A 12500-nucleotide genomic window follows, 5' to 3' on the forward strand; every position below is an offset into this window, starting at 1 on the left:
CTTGAAACGAATATCTATAAAAATAATGAAATGTAAAAATGTATATGTTATTATATGTATGTGTTAATATGACATATATAAATCATTATAATATAAAAAAAAAGAAAAAATGCTTTATATATATATGTATAAAATATGCTATATCTTTTTGGTTCTCCTTTTTGTATTACCTATCATCCTCTTTGTCTTGAGTGTTTTCCGTTTGTTTATTCATCTGTTTAATTCTTTTTTTCAGCAATAAGTTGAAAGAAGCTACAAAATTTAAAAAATATGGAAAAAAGAAAATATATATATATTATAAATTAATCTTTAATATATTTGTGAATAAAAGTATATGGTATATTTACTAAGATCCTATATTTCGGTATATACAAAGAAATATATACATATATATATATATATATATATATATATATGTATGTATGTATTTATGATTATTACCTTTATCTTGTTGAATTTTTTGCTGTTCTAATTTTTTTTCTTCCTCAATTTCGGACTCAATGTGGTCATATTCCATATTACTTATATCAAACGGTTTTATATCTTCCTTTTGTAAAAATGGATTGGAACATATATTATATTTATCTTTTTTTTTCTCTCCTACTTTTTTTCCATCTTTACTATTTTTCATACTTGGAACCATATTTTTTGATTTCCCTTTTTTTATAATTTGGTTCTTTTTTTTTGTTATTATTGCCATGACTTTTTTTTTTTTTTTTTTTTTTTTATCTTTTTGTAGAGATATAAAAAAACAATGCTTAAATGCAAACCATTATTTTGTTTTTTATATGATAAATTTTTCTTAAGGTATTAAGATTAATATTTTAAAAACTTTACATATTATATTATTTTAAAAAAAAATTAAACAAGAGATATAAAAATATAACAGGGTATATATAAATATATATATGTATGTATAATCATTTTGTTTTATAAATTTTTTTTTTTTTTTTTTTATATATATATAATATTATACATACAAATAATATATATATGCGTCGATAATAATATTATATTATATTATATTATATTAGAGTTATGTATACATATAAATAATTGCAGTAGGACTATGGTACGGTAAAAAAATAAAATAAAATAAATAAATAAAGTTAAAATTAAAAATAAAAATAAAAATAAAAATAAAAATAAACGGAAAATAATATATATATATATATATATATATCCTTTTAAGTATATATTATATATTTTTGTTATTTTTTAATTTTTTTTTGTTATGCCCTTTTCCATATTCCTGATTTTACCAAGTTTTACATTTATTTTTGACCAAATAAAAAAAAAAAAAAATGCAATTATAATAAATAAATAAAATTAATAAAAAAGAATAAAAAAAATATATAATATATATTATACTTTTTTGTGATTTTATAATTAATACAGTATGATAAATTTTAAGAGGATTATGTACGCTGCATATTTATTCATATAAATCGATAAATATTTATTTTTTTTTTATTTTTTTAAAAATGAATGAAGCATCTTCTGATGCTTTAAAATATTCGGATTTTACCTTGTCCAAATATGGGAACAAGAGAATAAGAATAAATAAACCAGAGGATGGTACAAAATATTTTGTTTCTCGGTTTAGTGATAACAAAGAATTAAACAAATTGACTTCCCCCATAACATTTATAGTAATACTATATTATATTATATCATATTATATCACATCATATTATATCACATCATATTATATCATATTATATCACATCATATTATATCATATCATATTATATATTTATGTGATTGATGTATACATATTATATACATGGAATATGCCTATATGTACTTAATCATTTATTTACATTTTTTTTTTCTTTTATTTTCTCCTTTAGTGCAAGGATGAAGATACTGATAATGGTTCGTCCTTAAATAAAAATAACAACAATTCTACCTCTTGGGTTTTGAAAAACGCGAGCATCGAAAAAATGCGAATAAATCACAAATCTTATGTTTCAAAAAAATGTAATTTAGATACCGATGTTTTTTTCGTTCTAATAGAAAATGAAGAATATTCAGATATCTATCCTGTATCCAGCTGGCAAGTGTTTGAACCAAATTTATCCTCAAAAACTTTAAATAAATTTAACGTAGATAATTCTGAAGAAAAACTGAGAACCCAGATGGATAATAAAAGGATAGATGATATAATAGAAAGACTAAAAAACAAAGAAGAACAAAATAAATTAAATATCAAAGCTAAAGAAGAAAAAAAAAAAAAAAAAAAAAAGAAAAATATATTACCTAGTGATTCATCAGAAGATTTGGATGACGATGATGATGATTTAGGATTAAAAAGACAAGAAAAAAGAAGAATCAAAAATTTAATAAAATTAAAAAGAGGAGAAAACAAAGAAGAAATTGAATATGCCAATTCTGCTCTTTCAATTACATCGTTAAGAAAAAGTAAAGTTAATTGGGATTATAATAATGATGGAAGGAAAAGTGATGATGAAGATTTAAATGAAGAAGTATCCGGACAAGAAGACTTTGACGATGACAATGATGATAATGATGATTCCGAAAACAACTCGGATAATGACCAATATAAACTAACATCATATGGTCAAGCTATGCGATCTCTATTAAAACAACAAGTAAATGATGAAGAAGATGATGAACTTAATCAATACTCAGATGATGACGATGAAGAAGACGAAGAAGATGACGATGATGATGACGAAGATGATGACGAAGAAGACAGTGATGATGATAAACCAAGTAACAAAAAACAATTGAAAAATAATAAAAAGATACAAAATGAACGAGAAAAAGATAAATATAAATTAGAAAAAAATAAAAAAAATAATAATAAACATTTTTATGAAGAAGATGAACAAGAAGATCAAGAAAATAGTGATGATAACAAAAAAAATACACACGATGATCATAATGAGATGAAAAAAGATACACCTAAGATTAACCAAGAAAAAACACAAGAAGAATTAAAAAGAAGATTAAGCACAAATGATAAATTTAACAAATTCAATGAATATATTAAAGAAAAAATTAAAAATAAAGAAATACAAATAAAAGAAGATAACTGTGCTAAACTTATTGTAAAAATTGTAGAAAAAAATAATGGAAAAATGAATATTATGACTTTGTTAGATACATTAAATATAAGAGAAAAAAATGATAATTTTCTTATAGTTCAAAAATATATTAAAAATTTGTGTAATATTAGCTCAGAAACGGTAAATGATAAAAAAATAAAAACCATAACCATAAAACCAAAATATTTGCAAAAGAAATAATATAAATATCAATAAATATAATATATATATATATATATTATTGTATATATTAAAACATAATATATACACAGGAATGAAAAAATATTTTAGAAAAAGGTAAATTATGGATAATATATCTATCTTAAGTATGGATATGACATAAATTATCCTCCATGATTTATTAAAATAATAATAATTATTTCGTATAATATATATTTTTATTGTTTCTTTATTTTATTATTATTATTTTTCATATAAATTTTTTTTTTTTTTTTTTTTTTTATTACTATTTTATTTTTTTTGTTATTTATTCTTGTATGAATATTTATTCATCACCAACTATAAAACATAACAAATTTGTGTATTTAAAAGAATTTATATGTTTTGTTAGGATACTATAAATTATATATATATATATATATATATATATATATATATATTTTTTTATTATTTTATATTAAATTAAACTTAAAAAATTAATATATACAAATATTTGTGTATTACTACATATTTATGTATGTATATATTCCCATGTGTATTAACATTTAGGTTTATAACATCATATATAAAGAATATATACACAGAATGAACTTATATATACATATATATAAACAGAACAAGGAAATAAAATATATTAATAAAATAAAAAAAATATGTATATATAAATAATTTATTACTATTTGAAATATATAAATAATGTAAATAATATATATAATAATAATATAATGAATTTTAATTTTATATATGCGTGATAATTTGATGAAATGTGAAATCCATAAATTGATAGCATAAAAGAACATTTATTAGGCTTATTTTTTAGCATTATAAATATATGTATTAGTAGAAATATGTATATATATATATATAAGGAGAAGAATCAAATATACAATATTATTTATATTATGGTGCATAATTTTGGGTTTCTTCTTCTTTTTTTTTTTTTTGTTTTCTTTTTTAGGCATATTCATACTTTATATAAATAATATACATATATATTTATTTTTATTTTCACTTTATCCCTTATTTATTAATTTTTTTCTTTTCGCTTATTATTATATAGCTCAAAAAAAACTTTATATTAACACGAATATATTTTTTTTTCCCTTGTTTTATTTTACGGCATCTTATTTACAATGGCAGCGAGAGATCCTGGACCATATTTGAATCAGGTTCCTTTAGGTTTTCCGAGTTATAATAGAAGAGTATTTAGAGACATTTTAGCTAGAAGAGCTTTTATGGAATCAGAAGTAAATACAAGGGTTTATAAAAACATTTTTGAGAATTTGGGATTTAAGGGTCATATAAGAATTAACAATAAAGTATGAAAAAAAAAAAAAAAAAAAAAATATAACCTACTAAATACTATTTTGTATATATATATATATATATATATATATATACATATATATATGTTTAACAATAATTATTCATATATATCTTCTTTATTTTTTAATATTTCATTTATAGGTTGGCATTAATAGAATACGAATGAGATGTATACAAGGAGGATATTCAAGGGGAATATATAAATTTACAAGAATGGCGAAAATGGCGTTTTTTCAAACAGCTAGAGAAGGATGGTTAAAAAAATATGGTTATCGGCCTGACTTGTTTAGGTAAAACCTGAACAATTAAACTGGCTGTTTTATATACATATATATATATATATATATATATTTCAAACGATTCGTTACTTATATCTTTATATTTATAATATGAATATTACTGAAAAATTAAAATCATATAATTTTTTCTATTTTATTTTAATTCAACATGTTTTTTTTGTTTTTGTTGTTATGCATATTACTATTTGTAATAGTATTTTTTATCAAATTGTCTTAATATTTTCCTTTTATAAAAAAAATAAAAACAGAAAAAAGAAAAAAAAAAAAAATTGTATTATTAAATTCATTCAAATAAATATAACTTGATTCTTTAAGTTTTTATTGTATTATCTATTGTGATATGCATTACGAATACCCATAAGAAAGGATTTCTCGTTTTTCCATATTTTATATTTATCGTTCATATTTTTAACAAATTCAATTAATTTGGGACTTGACAACAAAATATCTTGTAATTCGTTATTAACTGTAAAATACGAAAATAAGAAAAAAAAAAAAAAAACAGAAATAATATATATATATATATATATATATATATATATATATTTATATATTTTCCATGTTATTACAAAATTATATATAACATATATTAATATTTTGTAATAAATATTATACACATATATCATAATGTATTACATTGTGAGGGAATAGAATAAAATATCGACAGAATTGAAAAACATAAGGAATGAAAATAACTGACGTTGTCACTTTTTATATCTGAATTATTACTATTCATCACAGCTTTATCTAATATATGTAAAATGGTTTTCAATCTAGATATATTCTATAAAAAAGAAATATATGAAACATTGAAATGTTTTAAGCACATATATATATATATATATATATATATATATATATTTATGTATCAATGTGTATAAAATATAACAAATAAATTATTTTAATACTAACAAATTTATGATTGTCTAATCCTCTCTCTTGGCATATTTTCCTATTCTCCTTTTTTAATTTCCTACAAGATATTTACAAATGTATATATTTATATAAAATTATAATAATATTTAATTATTTATATAGTTGTAAATATAAATACGTCTATTATTTTGATGAAACAATACTAAAAATAAAAATAAAACCATTCTCTGTACCTTATTAAATAAAGATAGTATATATAAAAAAATTTATCTTCGTAAATTTTCTTCGTAAAATTATTAAATATTTTATCATCTTCCCATATGTAATATGTCTGAAAGGAATAAATAAAAATATCATGAAAATAATATAGTATTAAAAAATTTTCTGTTTCTATTTTTAAGTACATATATTTTTTTTTTTTTGAGCATACCAATATTATCTTTAGTTCGTTTATTATTCCTGCATATAAATCATATTCAACCAAATCAAATAAATAAATCTAAAAAATAAAAATAAATATAATATATATATATATATATATATATATATATATATATTGTGAATTAATTTATTTAGTATATCTCCGTATATTTCTTTTTTTTTTCTTTTTTTGTACATTTTTCATATAGTCAATAATTTCTACATCATTTAAAGTGTTGCCCTCCAATGTATTAAAAGCATATGGATAAGATCCATAATTACTATAAGGGTGTATTTCTTCTACTAGAAGTAAGAATGAACAATTTAAAACGTTTTTTAAAAAAAATAATTGAACATTTAAATAGTTTATATAGATATCCCCAATATCTTTTATAGAACAATGATGATAATGAACAATTAATTTTTGAGGAGGAACAACCATATTTTCCAATTTTAATAAATGTTTTTTTATAATTCCACTTAATGTTTTTTTATTTTCATAATTATTACATATATGAACTGATTTATATGTTACATATAGTAATACCCATTTTACAAAAAAAAAAAAAAAAAAAAAAAAAAAAGAAAAAAAATTCACTTTTTAAAACAAATAAATTTGAAAATTTATTTTATAAATATTCAAAAAGATACAAAAAACAATTGTAGAATAAATTTAATAAAATTATTTTGTTATTTATTATTTTTTTTTACTTTTTATAAGATACTATATATGTATAATTATAAATATTTTATTTATTCCTTTTTTTTTATTTTCAAATTCTATGCATGTGTATATTATAGATAATATATATATATATATAATATATATGTATATAATTAAAAATAATTTCTTTTATTCTTAATATATATTTTTGAATTATGAAAAAATAAAATAACAGTTTTTTTTTTTTTTTTTTTTTTTTTTTTTTTTTTTTTTTTACCACAATATTGTTTTTAAAAGAGCATAAAATAGAAAACATAAAAATATTCCTTATTTTTGGTAGTTTAAAAATAAATATGAAAAAATATTATATATTTTTATTTATATTCTTATGATGAATTTGATAATATCATGTACATGAAAGAATTCATGAGATATATAGCTTATATGTTTTTAATTTATTAGATTTAATATATAAATTTAAAAATATATGTTAACAAGATTTTTATTCTGTATTACATAAATATATATGAAAGGAAGAAAGAAAAATATAATGATAATAAATATATGTTTATGTTAACGAACATATAATATAGTTTGTTTTATCATAAAATATTTTAAAAAGTTACATCATTTATGAAAGAAAATATTATCTTACAATATATCTATTTTTTAAGAGATTGGAAATATTTTTATTATTTTAATTATACTATTATTTTAGGATATTTTTGTTTTGTTGTAATTTTTTTTCGATATATTTATTGTAAAAAATTATCTCCGTATATTTATTTTAACACATGGTATAAGAATCAAAATTATACATTATAGGAAAATAATAGGTACATTTATAACATTTTGGTTATGTGCTTATTTTTTTTTTTTTAGTTCATGGTGTTTCTTTCATATAATTTATAATTATATATGATTTAATATAATTTTGTAATATAACCTTAAATATATACATATATTATATATATATATATATATGTGTAATACTTTCTATTTCATAGTTGCCTTTATTAATTATCTAATCACTACACAAATATTTATCATGAAAATAGAATAAATAAATTTATATCAATCTGTTTCATTTTTTATTATTTCACTTTTTTTTTTTTTATGAACAAATAAGGTAATAACATGATTTAGGTAACCATTTTAGTGTTTTTTTTTTTTTTTTTTTTTTTTTTTCTTCTAGCTATTTTTAATATTCTATGCATGCATCGCATATTTGGTTATGTCTGTATGTAATTTTCCAAAATAAAAAAAAGAAAATAGCAGAATAACATGAAATAGCCTTTTTCTTATTATATTAATAATTTAAATAATTATAATGGATATATAATTATTTTCATATATATATATATATATATATATATTTTCTTCTTTTATATTTACTATACAACTTATTTTCTTTATATTTGTTCAAATGGAAAAACAAAATAAATATTAAAAAGACGGTTATAAAATAAAAAGAAATTATATATATATATTCTTTTAATGGTCACATTCTACAAAAATATTTTAGCATTATCTAATTTTTATTATAAAATTACACATTTTTTACTTTTTTTTTTTACAAAAAATTGTAATTTTTTCAATTTTAAAATGATAAGATAAAAATAGTGGCATACACATAAATACAATATTTATTCTTTTCCAATATATATATATATATATATATATATATATTTTTGTTTCATACGAAATATATAAAAAATGAATTTATTTAAGAAGTCTACTTGTTCAGCTTGCAATTCATGTAATTGTTGTTGTGGTGAATATTTAATAATAATAAAAAAATAATAATACATATGTGTTCTATTATATTATTTATTTTCTATTTTTTCGTACAACTATTTGTTATTTATTGAAGTTTTAAAATGATTATAAATGTGTACGGTTATAAGATAACATAATTTTATTATATATATGTTTATTTATTTATTTATTTATTTATTTTAAATTTTTAGAACGAGATGAAGTAAAAATTACTGAAAGAACATACACCTACAACGATCTTGACAATCTTTATGACAATGAAGGCAGTTCTAGCTTTCCATATATCCCAACAGAACGGATTATATTAAATTCTTATAATAACCCTGATTTATATTATCATCAAATAGATACAGAATTTTATACAAAGAATATATTATATGATGTTCCATTAGTGAGTTATGCTCAAGGTCCTTATTATGAAAGAATTCCAGATATGAAATTAAATGAAAAATATCGTTTACCAACACTAAGTTATGTCTCAGACCCTGTGTATATAAGAAGAAGGGAAAAATGTACCATCAGTAATTTTCCTAGAACGATGTGTTGGGCAAAATGTAGGTCAAGTTGATTTCATATTTCTTTATTTTTTACAAAAAAAATTCATAAGGCTTATTTTATTAATTAACAAATGTCTTATGAATGAAACAACATTTTTTAACAAAAAAAAAAAAAAAAAAAAAAAAAAAAAAATTTTAGATTTATAATAACATTTTGTCTATACTTCATATAAAATAATATATATATATATATATGTGTATTTTCATATCCACTTTGCATCATCAGCATACTTTATTAAACTACACAAAATATATATGCATTTATATTTTCTCATTTTATGCACAAAAATGAAACATACTCGTTTTAATATTTACAAGAAAAAAATAAAAATAAATAAAAACAATAAAAGAAATAAAAATAATATTATACATAAAAATAAATTATGAAAGAAAACCTTATGTTTGCTTATAGAAATGATTTGTGGGTAATATATTTTATAATACTAACCTGAAGATCTAAGTCAAACATAACCTTTTAAATGTTAATTCTTAAAGTTCCATTTTTTAGTTTATGGCCACAACCACAGGTATCAAAATATTTTACTCTATAAATTATTTGTACATATATATATTATATGATTTAAATGCTATAATCATAAAAAAAATAAATGGTATAACGTTAATGTGTTTAATTATACTTAATTGAAGCATGTTTGAGAAACGAACAGCTGGTACAATTTACTTTTTCATATTTTTGAGCTATCCATCCACATCCTTAATACGATCAAACAAATAAATACATAAATATATATATATATATATATATATATATTATATATTACATTGTTTTTATTTTCATGTTAATAAGGACAAAATATGTTAAATTATATGAAGGTGCCGTATATTTTCTTAATGTAACAATTTTTTTTGTATCACATATATTTCTGGAAAATATACATATATTCATATTAATTTGTGTGTTCTTATTTTATTTAATTTTTTATCATGTTCCCATATACCTGTTTCGGGATTTTTACAATCACACTGTTGGCAATATGTTCTATCAGTATAATAATTTCCTCTGATAGTTTTATAAAAATTATTTTCACACCCTAAAAAGAAAATTTAATAGAAGAAAGAAATATATATGTATGTATGATAATGTGTCATTTTCTTTTTTGTATCCTTTATTGTTATTTTTTTTTAATAAAAAAGAAAAACCATCGTTCGTAGGATGACAGCACTTTTGGCATATATCCGATGTGCACATTTGACCATATATCACATTATAATTGGTAATATAAAAGAAAAGAACAAAAACGAAAAGGCGAAACGCTATACCTTTCATTTTGACATTAATTACTATAGTGTTCTTATAAAATTATAAAATAATTTGCTCAAAAAAAGAAAAAGGAAATATGAAATATGAAATGAGACAAAAGGTATACAAAAATAAAATTTTGGAACATTAAACTTTTAAAAGTTGATAAAAATAAATTATTATAAATATTGATGAACATTTATAATATATATATATATATGTTTTTTTTTTTTATTTGTTTATTTTATTTTTTTTTTTTGCGTTCATATATAAACCTTAAATATATATATGTATAGTGTTATAAAATGTGTATGACGATCTATATATGTATTATTGTATTAAAGGCTTAATATTTCATAAATACATTTATTTTGAAAATATATATATATATATATATATATATATATATTTATTTATTTATATTTTTTTTTTTTTTGGGTGTAGAACAATTGTACTTTGTAAAAATATAAGATATAAAATGGAAGGTAATATATTGGATATTTAAAAAGTTGTAAATTTTTATAATTAATATATCTTGTTTTTAATTACAAAAATAAATTAAGAATAACATTGAAAAAAAAAAAAAAAAAAAAGACAAAAAAAATATACACATAAATATATATATATATAATAAAAATAATAACAACAGATTAATTTTTTTTTTTTTTTTCCTTTAATGTTAGGAATCTGATATTAGAATTATAAATATGCATAATACATAATATGTGTAAATATGGATGAAGATTAAAATATCTCATTTTTAATACAAGAAAAATATATTTAGAATTTCATAAAGCCAGGAAATATATTTTTGTACAAGGACATTTAAAAAAAAAAAAAAAAGAAGAAAAAAAAAACATTAAAAAATATAAAATAAAAAATATGCATATTAAAATAGACAAAAGTTGAAAAAGGATTAATAATTTTACCAAAAAAAAAAAAAAAAAAAAAAAAAAAAAGGATAATATTTGCTATCCATATTATTTTTTTATATATACATTATAGATATGCCTTTTTTCTGGTCATATTCCAGTAGTTAACAAATTTTTCCAACATTTCTGACTTAACGTTTACTAAGGTTCCCCCTGTAGGTTTCATTTGTCCCATTATATTTCTCAAGTAGTATACAAATTCATCATTATTTTTAAAGCTTTGTTCTTTTATGGCTTGAGATATATCTTTTTCACTTATCCATACAATTTTAATTTTATTATAAATATTAAAACATAGAAAGGTTATATGAATAAATGGATGGAAAACTGTATGTGGAGAAGTATAGAAATGATTTAGTTTTTTATTAATTATATTAATTTCATCATATATAAAAGTTATAATATTACATTTATTTCTTAGAACAAGATCTGAATTTTGAAAAATATCATTTTTCCATAAGAGGATACAAGATCCATTACTTTTCATAGCTTCTGGAAAAATAACAACATTTTTAATTTTATGAGTTCTAGCATAATTATGTATTTGTTCTATATTTTTAAATATTCCCATTTTATTAGGTATAGAAAATTTTAAAGACAATTTTATTAAATCATAAAAACATACAGGTGATAAACTTCCATTTTTATTTATTACAATAAATAATGGATTTAATCTAAATGATAAATATAATATATCAACAAAAGAAGTAAAATTAGATAAAAAAATATGACCATATGTATCATATGTGAATGGAATTTTTTGTTTAGTACATTTGATTTTTACTCTTTTATTATTTGCATATTGTTCATCTAGATATAAAAAGCCTAAATAAAATAATAATAATCTACAATATATTGTCTGTATTATTTGATAAAAAAAATCTTTTATACACTGAAATATTAATATTTTCAACAAGCTATTTAAAAAAAACATAAATATTAAAGTCAAACTAAGAAAACATAAACGCATTACTACTATTGGAAATAATAATAATTTTAACAACTTTTCTTGAAAACTTAATTTCTTATTTACCCATACAGGTAAAAAAGGATTTATTCCAGTTGACGCGTCAGCAAATTCTCGATACTTTTCCATTGTATTTCACACATAATTTAATAATCTCTAAATTAA

The 12500-nt window shown here is 18.8% G+C and overlaps 7 protein-coding genes across 7 annotated transcripts in view; 3 read left to right on the forward strand and 4 right to left on the reverse strand.

Annotated features, from left to right (window-relative positions):
- Positions 1-700, reverse strand: part of PF3D7_1447100 (conserved Plasmodium protein, unknown function) — a gene marked incomplete at both ends in the record, with an annotated part of 780 nt that extends 80 nt beyond the window's left edge. Inside the window, 3 exons of the mRNA XM_001348587.1 lie at positions 1-14; positions 171-252; positions 442-700. The exon at positions 1-14 is cut by the window's left edge and continues 80 nt beyond it. Coding sequence (XP_001348623.1) covers positions 1-14; positions 171-252; positions 442-700 — 355 coding nt within the window. The remainder of the gene's footprint in view (positions 15-170; positions 253-441) is intronic.
- Positions 701-1484: 784 nt separating this feature from the next.
- PF3D7_1447200 (conserved protein, unknown function) lies at positions 1485-3275 on the forward strand (the record flags this gene model as incomplete). Its single annotated transcript, XM_001348588.1, has 2 exons — positions 1485-1652; positions 1854-3275. The coding sequence occupies 2 exons, from the start codon at positions 1485-1487 to the stop codon at positions 3273-3275; spliced, it is 1590 nt and encodes a 529-aa protein (XP_001348624.1).
- A 1112-nt stretch (positions 3276-4387) lies between these two features.
- Positions 4388-4874, forward strand: PF3D7_1447300 (mitochondrial ribosomal protein S14 precursor, putative; the record flags this gene model as incomplete). The annotated part of the gene is made up of 2 exons (XM_001348589.1): positions 4388-4573; positions 4722-4874. The coding sequence occupies 2 exons, from the start codon at positions 4388-4390 to the stop codon at positions 4872-4874; spliced, it is 339 nt and encodes a 112-aa protein (XP_001348625.1).
- Positions 4875-5205: 331 nt separating this feature from the next.
- On the reverse strand, positions 5206-6617 carry PF3D7_1447400 (conserved Plasmodium protein, unknown function; the record flags this gene model as incomplete). The annotated part of the gene is made up of 6 exons (XM_002585418.1): positions 5206-5345; positions 5516-5663; positions 5792-5852; positions 5989-6086; positions 6186-6254; positions 6372-6617. The coding sequence occupies 6 exons, from the start codon at positions 6615-6617 to the stop codon at positions 5206-5208; spliced, it is 762 nt and encodes a 253-aa protein (XP_002585464.1).
- Positions 6618-8555: 1938 nt separating this feature from the next.
- On the forward strand, positions 8556-9186 carry PF3D7_1447500 (inner membrane complex protein, putative; the record flags this gene model as incomplete). The annotated part of the gene is made up of 2 exons (XM_001348590.2): positions 8556-8613; positions 8810-9186. The coding sequence occupies 2 exons, from the start codon at positions 8556-8558 to the stop codon at positions 9184-9186; spliced, it is 435 nt and encodes a 144-aa protein (XP_001348626.2).
- Positions 9187-9650: 464 nt separating this feature from the next.
- On the reverse strand, positions 9651-10463 carry PF3D7_1447600 (conserved protein, unknown function; the record flags this gene model as incomplete). Its single annotated transcript, XM_002585419.1, has 4 exons — positions 9651-9720; positions 9814-9889; positions 10135-10227; positions 10337-10463. 4 exons carry the CDS (start codon positions 10461-10463, stop codon positions 9651-9653), a joined length of 366 nt encoding a protein of 121 aa, XP_002585465.1.
- Positions 10464-11435: 972 nt separating this feature from the next.
- PF3D7_1447700 (conserved protein, unknown function) lies at positions 11436-12464 on the reverse strand (the record flags this gene model as incomplete). The annotated part of the gene is made up of 1 exon (XM_001348591.1): positions 11436-12464. One exon carries the CDS (start codon positions 12462-12464, stop codon positions 11436-11438), a length of 1029 nt encoding a protein of 342 aa, XP_001348627.1.
- Between the last annotated feature and the right edge of the window lie 36 nt (positions 12465-12500).

This window comes from Plasmodium falciparum (assembly GCF_000002765.6).
Source record: "Plasmodium falciparum 3D7 genome assembly, chromosome: 14".
In the NCBI taxonomy this organism is placed as follows: Eukaryota; Apicomplexa; class Aconoidasida; order Haemosporida; family Plasmodiidae; genus Plasmodium; species Plasmodium falciparum.